General features: G+C 43.3%; 1 protein-coding gene across 4 annotated transcripts in view; it reads right to left on the reverse strand.

Annotated features, from left to right (window-relative positions):
* LOC148542789 (coagulation factor VIII-like) overlaps positions 1 to 10,937 on the reverse strand; it is a 306,775-nt gene extending 295,838 nt beyond the window's left edge. For all 4 annotated transcript variants that reach the window (XM_088467390.1, XM_088467391.1, XM_088467389.1 and 1 more), the window contains exons 1-2: positions 10,748 to 10,937; positions 6,571 to 6,674 (exon numbers count right to left, since the gene is read on the reverse strand). In XM_088467390.1, coding sequence (XP_088323516.1) covers positions 6,571 to 6,674; positions 10,748 to 10,881 — 238 coding nt within the window. In that variant the 5' untranslated portion in view covers positions 10,882 to 10,937. The remainder of the gene's footprint in view (positions 1 to 6,570; positions 6,675 to 10,747) is intronic.
* Positions 10,938 to 13,926: the final 2,989 nt, after the last annotated feature.

The raw sequence follows: 13,926 nt of genomic DNA on the forward strand, positions 1-13,926 counted from the left end.
GGTCTTGCCGGGACCGGGCTCCAAAAAGAGCGGGTGTCGATGAAGGCTAAAAAATAAAGCATCAATCAGGGGCAGATTGGGATGGAAAACCAGCCAGGTCTGTTGAAGGGTGGGGTCTGTTGAGGGGGGCGAGATCCCTCATAGGGCCTGATTCTGAGTTGCGGTCTTCCTTGCGTCTTTTGCTGCAGTTGTGTCTGCAACTTTAGGCTAATGACGCTACAATGCCCTTCCCTCTTGTACATCCTTGCTTCAGAATTTGCAAGGACTGAGACGCCCAATGTCAGTGGCTACAGATGCTACACTCATGCTTTGTACATCTTCAGGCACCACCATTGGTCGCACCACTTAAAGTTTCACCAGCCCAATGTTAGGTGCAGGTCATCAGTCAGTGTATGGCCTCCTATGTGAGCAATTCAGCGTCTCTATAAGCAAACACTTTCAGCAACCCGCCCATACTACGTTACGTCTGCATCCGATTAGCCAACCCCCTGTAACTGCCTTGCCCAACACATTTCTAATACACTTCTTGGTGCATGCATCTGAATTCGTACTGCAACTCTGCACGAACACCATTGGGACGTATAAGCAGTATAAAGCACATTGGTCCCCTCAGGAAAACACACAAATTGTTTTTTTTAATGTGGGGGGCCAAACACATTGGCCCAGACATAAAGCAATAAGAGACTTTGGCCCCCACAGGAAAAAAAAACTACACATTGACCTCCACAAGAAAAGAATAAACACATTGGCCCGCACAGAAAAAAAATAAAACATATTGGTCTCAACTGGAAAAAAAAAACAAAAAACACTTTGGCCCCTGCAGGATAAAAATAGTAAGCAGTATATAGCTGCATACACACGTAATGATTTTTTGAATGATTTAACTATAATGGCGTCGTTTAATCGTTGAAAAAATCGTTCAGTTTCTGAGTTATGATGATGAACGATTATCGTTCATGCGTGTTCCCGGTTGTAGTTCATTCTGACTGACCAACTGAATGATTTTCATTAAGGGAAGTTACAAAAATTGTTTGTAGTTCAAAAAATCTTTCATTACACTTTAAAAAATCTGACAGATAATCTGACAAAAAATCGTCCATAAAATCGTTGCATGTGTATGCAGCTTATGTCTTTGGGGCCGGGGGGTATGGTGAGTGGTGTATGTCCCTGGCCTGTAGGGTGCTGTATATCTAGGGGGCTGATTATGGGTATGAGAGGCAGAGATGGTAGCTAGGGTGGGTAATGTATTGTGAGGTCAGGGATACTCTGGTAAGTCAATCGCCCCCACCAGAGGCAGCTCCTGGAGCACGAGCTCCATACACTCTACCACTGCTGGGATCAGAATGAGAGTAGTGGTAGTGGGATGCAGGGGCAGGAATGGACTAGTAGTAGTGGGATGCAGGGCAGAGGATGGGAGTAGTGCTAATGGGATGCAGGGTATAGGATGACTATCTATGCAGGCACCTGCCCCCTATTCAAATGCTAGTTTTGATTCTTGTCATGATCATCAAGGAGCATTTGTACCAGTCTATACTTGATTCAAATGATACACCTGGAAAAATGCATCTTTACACTTTTGTCCAATGATGCACAACTGGTAACTCTGACGGCATGCCCTTTATTAATATTAACAGGTGATCATCAGACAATAACCACTAAAGGCAGGGGCGTTTTAAGAGAGGAGGGGGCCCGTGTGCAGACTCAGGGCCTGATCCTGAGCGCTCGCAAGCGGGTCGATGGTGGCCCAGTGCGCATGACGGATCCGGCTTCTTTCCATTCGAGGCTCATGCTATTCACCTCTTCCTACCTGTTCACCTTCGAGTAGCTGCCTTTTTTCGTCCCCCTGGCCTTAGCTAGAAATTCCTTGAAAACTTTGCTCCCTGGCTCCTAATTTTCAAATGGGCTCTCCAGACCCATTTCTTCCTCAAAGCTTTCCAGCGTTCATCCTAACCCACTACTCCATGATCCTTCCTCACTATCTTGCCCATCTGTGTCACCCCTGGTTGTGTGCCCCTCCCCTTTAGAATGTAAGCTCTCACGAGCAGGGCCCTCTTCCCTCATGTGCTTCTCCTTGTCTCACATATACCTTTATTTACTCCTAACTCCCCACAACAGCACCTAAAACTTGGTTGCTGAAAGCCTGCTGCTTATGTAAGTGTTGTGAAGCAAAGTTTATAAACCATATATTTGTCCTGCCTTGTTTGTACTGTTAAACAAATGAGCACACAAGAAAAACAGTTATTATGTACTTTGTAAGGTGCTGCGGAACCCTTGTGGACCCAAATAAATAAAGGATAATAATGACAATAATAATCACATATGATCAGCAAAAAATAACTTCTCAGGAGTCACATCACAAGGCTGTTTTTGAGCTTTGGCTGCCAGGGGACTTAGTCCACATCCCAGCACAGAGAATGCTGTCAGACAGAATCCCGGCGCCAGAATCCCTATGGCTGCTATGTGAGTATTAGGTTTAGGGTTAATGTTAGGCACTAAGGGGAGGGGAGGGTCTGGCTGCGGGTGGTGGGTGGATAGAGTTAGGCTGCGAAGGGGAAGGTTAGGTTTAGGCTAAGATGGGTTAGGGGAAGCGCTAGAATACTTACCTGCATGCGTCAGGATTTCCACCATCGGGATTACGCTGCTAGGATTCTGACTGACGGCATACCCAACCCAGGGCCAGGATAATGGCGATTTAGCACTGTTGATGTTCTTTCCCCTATTTGTTGCCTTTTACAATTTTTCAATGTTTTGCCTGAGGGGGTTAATGATGTAATTGCATTCACAGTGTGATAACTTCAACCACCTCCCCTACTGGGTCAGAGCAACAACAGACTTTTAGATATCCCCTCCCCATTTGTACTCCTGCAGAGCTTAGAATGAGTCCAACTTGTTCTTAGCCATGAAAGTGGTTAACTTAGAAGTTACATACTGAAACACTATACACAAAAATAAAAAAAACACAGTTATACATTTAGAATGATGGGATAATGTGTGCATGTGAATTAGAGTATGTTTGAGATTAATTTAAATATATAAATAAGTGACTGGGGATAGTTGAATCAAGCCTTAAAGAGAGAAAAGTTACCTATATGGCACACATGACTACTCTCCCATAATGGCCAGGAGGCTCCGGAAAATCGAGTGGTGCTCTCAGGGGGACTTAGGGTTAGGAGCCCCCTGGGAGGTTAGGGTTAGGAGCCCCCTGGGAGGTTAGGGTTAGGCGCTCCCTGGGAGGTTAGGGTTAGGCATCCCCAGGGGAAGGTTATTGTTAGGCACACCCCTGGGAGACTTAGGTTTAGGCAGTGGGGAAGGGCGGGTTTGGTTAGGTTAAGTCACTTAGAGGGGGGGATTAGGGTTAGGCACTGGGGGGGAGGTTAGAGTTAGGCACCCTTAAGGGAGGGTTGGGGGGTGGGGTTAGGTTAGTTTATTCTTACCTTAGTGCAGTAGGGATTTTCATCCATGTCAAGCTGTGGCCGATGGTAAATCATACCGATCCCCCGCCGCTATGCCCCCTGCTGCACAGACCTGGCTGCCCTTACAGGAAAGGGGCAGCCGCAAAGTCAGCAAGTATGCTATATGGTTTACTACACAAATGTCTATTACAAGCAGTTGTTGTAAACCAGATGCTATGCTACTGTTGCTGACCAGAACTTATCTTGACTTTTGCCTATAGTTACTGTTGAAGCTGGATTAGTGGCTGAGACGGAATCAGCGTAAGAATTAGCGTGTGCGACGCCATCTAGCGAATGGCAGCTAGACTCCATTTTAGAAACAAGAATCTGCAAGACGCCATTTTGCGACCAGTGCCATTTTAAGTTACAACTCACGAGATAAGTGCAGATGGCAATGTTTTTGATAATCTTTTTAGATGCCATGACAGGCCCATTCTAGGGACAACCTTGCATAGAGAAATACCAAAGCAACTACAAAAACAGCCTTCTGAGAAAAGTAAATAGAATAGACAATACACCAGAATACTGTGAGTGTTTTACATACAAATTGGGAATCCCTGTATATAGACAAGTATAGTTGTGGCAATTGTAATATAACCCAGACATTGATCTACGCAATTGAATTTGTCTGAATCCTAAACAGGTTTTAGTTTCACTCTCAGACAGAATGGCCCCAGCTTCACAGCTGGGGGTCTCCACCTTGTTTGAGAAGTGAAGCTCACTACCCATAACACATTTGCATTGCAGTTTGAAACTGTTAAAATGTTAAATCCATCATAAATAGAATCTCATGCATAAACACCGCACATTACGCACAGTAGCGAATGCACAGTATCCTGCATGCGAAGGCTGTTTATTAGCTGCATGCATGCACATCTGCCCCATATCAGATAAACCTAACTAGCATATTTTCCCATATCCCTAATACTTACATAATGCACACTTACACAAAAGGTTCCATAGCTATAAAGTAATAGATCCAAGTTTTATTCATTTATTACAAATGCTGTGAAATACAGACTATTTTGGTATCTAAGGTTTAATACGTGATAAGTAAGCCATGTTTGATATTATACTGATCTGCACTTTATCCACAGCTTTCCGGTATTATCGGTGTGAAGATCGGAACATGCGTTCGCAACTTATGAACCGTAAAGACATAAAGAACCAAAATGTACTTTGTAAAACCAACAGTCTAGATTTGCATGAGGTGGGAAAACGAAGGCAACCAGCTGTTGGAGGCTGGACTGTGGCCATTTGAATCAACCTGTTAAATGCCCTGTAACAAATGCACCCGCACTGGGAACCAAAGGGATCAGCAACAAACTCCTCTATTGTGTTGTCTATTTCTGGGGGGGTATAAATAAGTATGCTCTGAGCCAGGGTTGCTAGTCTATTCTGCTGATTGACGGAGGTCTCTTGCTGATGCCGGAATCTGGTCCCAGAGCGCTTGTGTATGTATGACTGTATCTTGGGTCTGTAAAATTCTTTGCGCTAAATTGTACTTAGATCACAGTGTGTAACTGACTGTACTTTACTTGAATAATACTTTGTGCTTTGGAGCATATGTTCAAGGTCTAAAGTCTTTATTTTACTGTATGACTGCGTACGCAAATAGCGTCAATTTTAGATGTTTATAGGCAGGGTTTGGAAGGTATAGGTAGGAAGGTATATAGTCAGTATCCTTATTAAATACATAATTTTTGTATCAATTAGTTTTTTTGTTTCTATACATGTAATACAAAGGCTGCATACCTAGAAATTTTGTTATATATGTGGTATTCCCGCCTTGCTGTTTTAGCAGGGTACCGTCCCCCTGCCAGATTTCAAAACAGCAAAATGTGCATTACCTTTAAGACGGCACCCTACTGAAAGAGCCTGCTGGGTGCCGCCCTCCTCCCCCAGTCCGCAGTGTCCCTTGGAGGGGGGAGTTACGATGCAGCGCTCAATGCCTGTGAACAGATTCATAGTGAGGTGAGAGCTTGGGGGCAGCCCAGCATGTCCGTAACTTCTGGACACGCCCCCAAGAGTGATGAAAAGGGGGCGTCTTAAGGATATGCCCCTTTTCTTATGGTCACGCCCCTTTTGGGGGGTCCTTTGGCATGTGCACGAGTGCCCTTTTTACGGTCCAGTGCCCTGTCCCGTGCCTGACCTTGAATGAGCACCATATGGACCATATATATACCCCACAATAGCCATCTCAACATCTCAACAATAGCCATCCCTACAAATTGGAAAATAATATACATAAGTAAAACAGATTTTGTTTTTGTTATGTATTTTACCCATAAATAGCTATCAAAATGAGACTGCTACCTCCTCAAAAATGTATACAAAAAAATACACATACATACCAAACTGATATTCACTGTATAATAATAATCTTTCTGCTCTCTCCACTTACTTTCTAATTGCAGCAACTTGCACTGAATTACTTAATTGATTCATTTATCCCAAGTTGTAGTTGTTGGAAAAGATGCTGGTAAGGCACAATTTAGAGCTTTCCAAGCTCCGCCATAGTTTTTAAGGATGTCCAGATGGTTAAATAAAATTGATTGAGGTACTAATTAAGTCACCTGTACTCAATCATGGATATCCTAAAAACCTGGACTGTAATTGCGGAGTTTGGGAAACTGCAGTAATTGTAAAAAAAAGTCAGACAGGAGTTTGCAGGCCTGTCAATACAATTTTTCATTACTATAATAACATTTAGCAGACAACAACCAAGCCACTTGTTGATACTTTAGAACAGCTATGCAGTGGCATCACTGGGGTTGGCGTTGCCCAGTTCATCAAAACTGCCCGACTCAGCCGTAATATCGCCCTTGTGCTGGCTGCGGAAGGGGGTGTGGCCTCATGTACGCAAAGCCACGCCTGCGATTGTGACTTTTCAGGTGTGGCTGCACGTCACGCCCCTATTGTCATGCTGGACGCCTCTCTGGGTACAGTATGGATGTCATCGCTGCTTGGTGACACCCTCTCTGCCATTTTGGTGTTACCTTGCTTGAACCCCATCCCCCTAGTGACACCACTGCAGATATGGAAAGTTTTGAGTAAGCTATTCATAGGTATTGGCTCTATATTGATTCACACAATTATTTTCTTTGTGTCCTCTCACCTGTCCAGTTTTGCGGTGGTTTTATCTTTCTGAAAGTGGCATCAGTGTATTCCACGTATAATGCCTTTTTGTATATTTGAGAACCAGGTGACCTGAAATCTTGCCTTAAACAAACAAATAAATAAACACGTCAATCCAAAAGATAGGCTTCACATAACATTTTTAATGAAACATCACTATTAATATAGAACATCAAAAAAACAAACTGCAGTCAGTAATTTTGGTTTTTATATGGGCAATGACCTTAATAGTTGTGTTAAATCTATATTTCTTTGAAAGTGCTCAATGTATATTTTCTATAACTAAAATTAGTGCTCTGTAATACAAGTATGGGAAGTGAGAATGATTGTGTTGTACTAGTAGCCAGTGGTGAGAGTATGGTGTACCATTAAGAAATTAATAGGCGTACCCCCAACCACCTTACCGCCAGCAGGACAGTTTGACCTGTTTTCATGTCTGACAAGAAAATGGGACAAACTGTTCAAGCAGAGAGAGGAGTTAGAGCCAGGACAGTTTTCCGGTGGGTGGCACAATAGAGGGGATTTATTTATTTTTTTGCAGATGCAGCAGTGTGATGTCATGCTGTCACGTCACTGGACACTGAAGAGGAGCAAATCCATCCGCGAAGACAGTGCACCAAGCAGCATCATCTCCATGCAGTAGGAGATAAGTGTGGGCTGGGCTGGGGAGACACGGGTTGGGGGGGGGGGGGGGAGTTGGAGAGGAATCATGGGCTGGGGAGACAGAGGATGATGGAGTCTGCCTGAGAGACAAGGGGGGGGGGGGGGGAGTGATGCTGAGAGACACAGAGGGAAGTTGATTGACACAGATCAGGAGGCTGACAGACACAGGAGAGAAGACTGAGACACAAGGGAGGGGGTTGAGGCTGAGAGACATGGGGCAGAAGGCTGGAATTATGGGACAGGAGGCTGGAAAGAAAGGGCACCATAAAGACAGGAGGCAGAAGTGACGGTGAAGGAAACTGGAGTGACGAGGAAGGGGACAGGAAGCTAGAAAGACAGGGACTGGAGTCTGTAAAGACAGAAGTCCTCGAGAGACAAGGGGCAGAAGGTGACACGGGGCACAAAACTGGTTGAATCTCTGTTGTATGGTGTTGGTTATATTCCTACACATTCAGGCATCTTCTGGATCATGTGACTTCCTACATGAATAGTGAATACCAACTGAAGACACTGTCTGCCAGGGAGGATCAATTTTTTTCAGAGGTTCCCGGTTGCAGAGAAACCACCATATAGGAAAGGTGTATTTGAAATGGAATGGAGAGGAATACTCCCAGAATGACGAGAAATGGGTGGCCACTCAAAATGAAGGGGTGTCCGCATTTCATGTGACCCATTTCTCATCACCCTGGGAGCATTCCTCTCCATTTTATTCAAAATACACCTTTCCTATATGGTGGTTTCTCTGCATGCGCTGACTGTCCCGCTGAAATTGGGGCAGTTGGGAGGACTGCACCTCTATGGGATGGTGCCCCTGTTCGACTGAACTGGTCGAACACCTCTAGAGTTGGCCCTGCTTTCATATATTTTAATTTTGACATAGCCTACAGAGGAAGTCAACACAAAAATCCACAATGGCAATGAGATTATTTCTCTGGTCACTCATCCACTTAATTTCTTCTACTAATTATGACTACAGACACATTCATTGTAAGAGAGGCATCCTATCCAGTTTTACATTATGCTATTTAATTAGCCATCATCACCTCATGTGGGAGAGAAACTCCATGGCTGCAAAGCTTAACCATCTTAACAGTAAAAGGATCCATTCTCATGCTGATAGTGAAATAATTTTTCTTCCATGCATAATAGATCTCTCTACTGACCTTGCATATATTAATATGTATTAATTAGGTCACAAGTAAAATGCATTTTCTGAAGTAAATAAATTCTAGTTTATCTAAACTATTTAATATAACATGTCTTACCTGCCACTGAACTATCTAGCGTTAAATGTCTTTGTAAATAGGTGTCCCAAACCAGCACTTCAAATAAAATGGTAATTCTGGTTGCTGCACATGCATATACCCTCTTTTACCCATTACAGCATTTTATTTCCCTTTGAGTGCTGCTTCTTAGCTGCCTGTTATCTAATGTTCCTAAGGGGTATATTTACTCAGGTGCGGGTTTTTACAAGCGGAGTAGTTGCCCTCAGCAACCAATCAAAGTCTAGCTATTATTTTCTAGAAGGTGCTAGATCAATAAAAGGTAGAATTTGATTGGCTGCCATGGGCAACATCTCCACTTCTATAAACCCGCACTTTAGTAAATATACCCCTTATGCTGGGTATACACTGGCAGATATATTGGGCGATCAATTGATCGGCCAATATATATCGTGTGCCCGTCGGCCAGTGTTTACAGATCATATGTCTGTGAATGACGTAGTTCACAGACATAACGTGTCGGCTGTGCTGCACAGTCGACGGCAGATATATCTGCAGATATAACTGTCCATCGTGCTGTGTGTGTGGGCGGTCAGCCAACCGCCCGTACACTTGCTCCAGAGGACATGGGGCCGGCCAACGGGACCCGCAGCTAGATGACAAATTATGGCAGTTTAGTGTGTATGTGTATGAACAACCGTAATCTGCAGATATATCTTTTAGGTGTGTACCCAGCTTTATAGGGGTATTCAATATGGGAGCGAAAACATCGTTTTTGCGATGTTTTCGCAGCTATGACGTCATTATCGCAGGTTTTTCTTTTACACTGTATTCAATTTCAAAGACTTTTCGCAGGTTCGAAAAGTCTTTGAAAAAAAAAAAACGGGGATAACTTCTCACCACTGAATAGGTGGCGAAAAAAAGTGCAGAATTGGGGTTTAGGGGTGCAGGCTTAAAAAAAATAGCCTGCACCCCTGGGAATGACATTTAAAAGATAACTGTCAAAAAAAGTTTAAAAAAAAAAAATAGGGACACCCCAAAAAATTATTTAAAAAATTGGGGTGAAAAAAAAGATAATGGGAAAAAATTGTTTAACAACAGGGAAATAGGTTCAGGGCTATTCTGCAAGTATGCGGCAGGTGTTTTCTAGAATAGGCTATTAGCGGCAGGTGCATAGTTGCAGAATTTTTAAAAACTATCCTAGTACCCATTTTCATGTACCCCAAATTTGATGGGACCACTTAAAAAAACGAAAAAAAAAACCTAAGTGCTCTTCTGCAACACTTCTTCAATGTCGGGAAAAAAACACCTGTTGCGGCTATTTAAATTCCCGACTTTCATTTGCAGGCTAAAACGGGGGTACCCATAGTGATCTCCCATGCTTTAACAACTTTAGGGGGGGTCCTACAATTTTTTTAAGGAAAATTTCGTAACTTTACGCAAATCCCACTTCGCCAGGTCCCGTTTTCGTTAGTTTCATATTGAATACGGGGATAAGCGGGCGGGCGCGCGCCCGATAATTTATCCCAGGTAAAAGCTCCAATATGAAACGTAAACTTCGACAGCGAAGTTTACGTTTCATATTGAATTCCCCTCTTAGTCTTTTTCTTTTTCAGTTTACCTCGACTGTAGTCTTTTTTGGTAAGTAAAATAAATATCTCCATGGCCTAAGTGACTCCTCTTAATGTATCATTACAAAAATCTATTGCACCATTTCATAGGCAGTTTTCCATGTTTATCGTATTAGGTGTGTGGTAAAAACTAGCAATGTTGTTGGTCGCAATGTGCCATTCCAGAATGGATCTATTTGAATCACACCCTTAAACTTTTAATGATGGCATGATTATTACCATAAATATATTATTGAATACGTTGTATTTTAACATTAATTCATATACATAAGCTAATAAGAGTCAGTTAATACATGCATATTTCACTAGGCTGCAAACAGGCTTTTCCATTAATTCATTTTATAGAAGATTATTTAACATAACAGAATTAAGGTGATGTACATTATACACTATACATATTGTCTTCCAATCATTTATATCGCTGTTCATTTTGTTGTTTTTTATAATTTCATTGCCAGTAATAATTACATTCTCTGAAGACTCCATCCAGACTTAGTAATTGTCTTAATAATTTCCTGTGAGTGGGCATCCAGTAAAAAGCAGAACACAAAATATTTGATGCTCTAAGTTATAGCTAGAATTACCGAATTAGTGACACTGAACAAAACAGATACAAACAAAAAGGTATAGTGAAATTTACCTTTGCTCTGAAGAAAAGACACTGATATCCCTGTAATTCCAATATTGTTCCACAGCTGCAATGTAAAATATTCTTGTGATGGTCTCACATGTGTGTAAAAAAAGGGACAGCAGAAGAAAAGTCAGTGGCTTCATTATGTTTAGTGAGAGAAAGACTGTCACCACCTATTCTGTATACCCCTCAATGTTGTGTTCATAAGACTGTACACTTCCCTGAATTTTCTTTTTGCAATCATTGAGAAGGAAGGAAATCTAACAGGAAACCAAGGGTGTGGCATGCATGTTGCATTTTGATGGGGTTTTGTTGTTACCAAAAGTGGCATTGCTTATCTTCAAAATTGACATTGCCTTTTAAGTTGTGGAATTTATGTTGGTAAGCAAATGAATGATGTATGAATGATGAATGAGTTAGTTAAACAGAGTATTTGCAAGACGATAACAGCATACGTTTTATAATGTATATAGAATATTCTCTTTCAATTTGGAATAATTACGCTTCTACTATGTAAGGTTTACAAAGTCAGCACAGCCTAAAAAACGGTTTAAATAGCCCCGTGAGGTGAACTGGAGTGTAGTTGTCAGGAATGATTCATAACCAGGTGTACAAATGTGGTACCAGGGAGCGAACAGAGGCCCTGATTCAGAGCCAGACGCTCTGATAGAGCGCTCGCTCTGAATCAGGGCCGGGCTATTTTTTTTTTTGAACGGCCTCCTGGCCGCTCGCTTAGCTGTGGGTGACCACCCACAGCTATAGCGAGCGGCCAGGAAGATGGACCATAGGGCTTGCAACGAGACCCTTGTGGTAGGGTCTCGCCGCAAGTCCCAGAGAGATTTCGGCTTTAACAGAGCCGAAATCTCTCCTATTGACATCAATCGTGATGTCAGTGGGGCCGCCCCCAAACGGAGGCGTTCGCATGGGAATGCCTATGTTTGGGCACCAACTCCCCCGGCCCGCCCACCAAAGGGGGCGTGCTGTCACTCAACATCGACAGCACACCCCCTTTGGTACGAGACCCGGAGTGACGGTTTGCCCATCGCTATCCGGGTCTCGCTCTTGCGCGTGACGGAGCCGGCTCCGTCGTGCGCATGCACTCTGGGCCACCATTGACCCGGTTGCGAGCGCTCAGCGCTTGCGACCGGGTCTGAATCAGGCCCAGAATCAGGTCAAAGAATAGTCAGTATCAGGAATCACTAGGGGTTAAGCAGAATCGGGTCAATGGAATATTCAAGGAGAAAACCAAATCACTAGACTCCCTTTTATAGGGAGATTTGAATTTGGTGCCAAGGGTAACATCATGTTTGGCACCACTCATGTTTAAAATTTCAGACAGAGCACAGTGCACATCCCTATAGGAGCCGAATCTGCCTGCAATCACATAGCCCCTTTACTTAGGGACTGCAGGACTGTAACACCCCCCTCTGTAAAGTCTACAACCTCATTGAGTCAGTTGCAGTCTGTGACTGACCTGTCTACACTGTGAATGACAGTGACTTCCAATTGGGTTTTCTTCCTCCGGGCTGTGATTAGCAGAGAGCATGCCTTTCGGGTAGCCAACCCTATCTGGCTTTTAGGGGCTGCAGCCAATAAAGTCTCTAGAAGCAAGTGTTGTGTGGATGAACCAGTCCTGGCTTCTGCCAGATCCATGGCGCTGTGACCCGGCAGGCTGGAGTTGTCTTTCAAAGTGCAAGCAGATTATCTACTCAATACTCTTAGTATTACTAATATTATAATAAGGGTTCTCTATACTCCCTCTTGCAAATGGGCTAAGGGGTTTATGGAAAAGCGTGGAGAAGTGGACCAGTGGAGAAGTACCCATACAGTAGCAACCAATCAGCTTTGAAGTAGCCATTATCAAGTGCAGTCTATGAAATGATAGGTAGGAGCTGATTGGTTGCTATGGCCAACTTCTACACTGATCCACTTCTCCACGCTTTTCACTGCTTGAAACATAAACCACAATATCTTTGTAAAATACCCAAGCTTCATATTTTTTTCACATAGTTTGCACTCAAAACTCTATTAATTAAGGTATTTATTATTAGTAGAAACATTATTTATCTGCACACTGTAAAGATGATGCAGAGTTGAACGCGTCAGTTTCGCAGATGGACTTTGCCTGTTTTCGCACTGCGCATGTTTCATCGCAGAGCGTATGCGTGTTTAAATAATTCAAAGTCATGCAAATTTCAGTCGCATTCACACTTGTGGCTGAACGGGCAAAATGGAATTGTAATGGGGATGTAGTTAACAGACCGGTGGACGGCATGGCGCCGGTCTGGATCCCGACGGTGGAAGCCCAACATGGGACTTAAGATAGGCGTCGAATTACTGATGCCTATCTTAATCCCGATGCCGGAATACAGACAGACGCCAGCCTGAATGCGGTAAGTCGGGGGGCGTCTTAGCTGTTAGCCGCACAGGGAGGGTGTTAGGTTTAGGCAGCATAGCGGAGTTAGCGTTGGGTGTCTGCAAACAAACCAATTAATTTGATATATGATTCCAATTGCTTAATTAGGCTCTGCTTCTTTCGACAATGGACCACCCTCTCCTCCTGCAATTCCTTCACTCTCTTGGTCTACGTGATACTGCCCTCTCTTGGCTGTCCTCCTACCTCTCTACCTACCGTTCTTTTTCCATCTCCTCGTGACTCTACTTTCCTTCCACTTCCAGTTGGTGTCCCCCCAAGGTTATGTTCTTGGACACCTCCTTTTCTCCCTCTATACCACCTCCTTAGGTGAGCTCATAAGCTCTTTTGGCCTCCAATATAATCTCGATGCTGATGATACTCAGATCTACCTCTACTCCCCTGATCTTTCACCCTCTCTCCTCACTCGTATCTGCAACTGTCTCTCTGCTATTTCTTCATGGATGCCCCAGCGCTTTCTTAAACTCCACATGTCTAATGGAGCATACACATGGTCAGATTTTTCTTCAGATCTGAACGATAAGGATTTAAAAAATCGTTAATATCTGAAGGAAAATCTGACAGATCTGTCAGATGAACGATTTGAACGATGCGCGTTTCCGATGGTCAGATAACGATATCTGACATCTGATGTGTTTGCAGTCAAAAATCGTTCAAATCGTTCATCTGACAAATCTGACAGTGTTTATGCTCCATGCTTTTTTTTTAATCAAGTCATTTTTTTATTGGAAAACAGCTTCCAAAATTACATATG

The sequence above is a fragment of the Taudactylus pleione genome, unplaced genomic scaffold (assembly GCF_031769625.1).
Source record: "Taudactylus pleione unplaced genomic scaffold, aTauple2 ptg000009l, whole genome shotgun sequence".
NCBI lineage: Eukaryota > Metazoa > Chordata > Amphibia > Anura > Myobatrachidae > Taudactylus > Taudactylus pleione.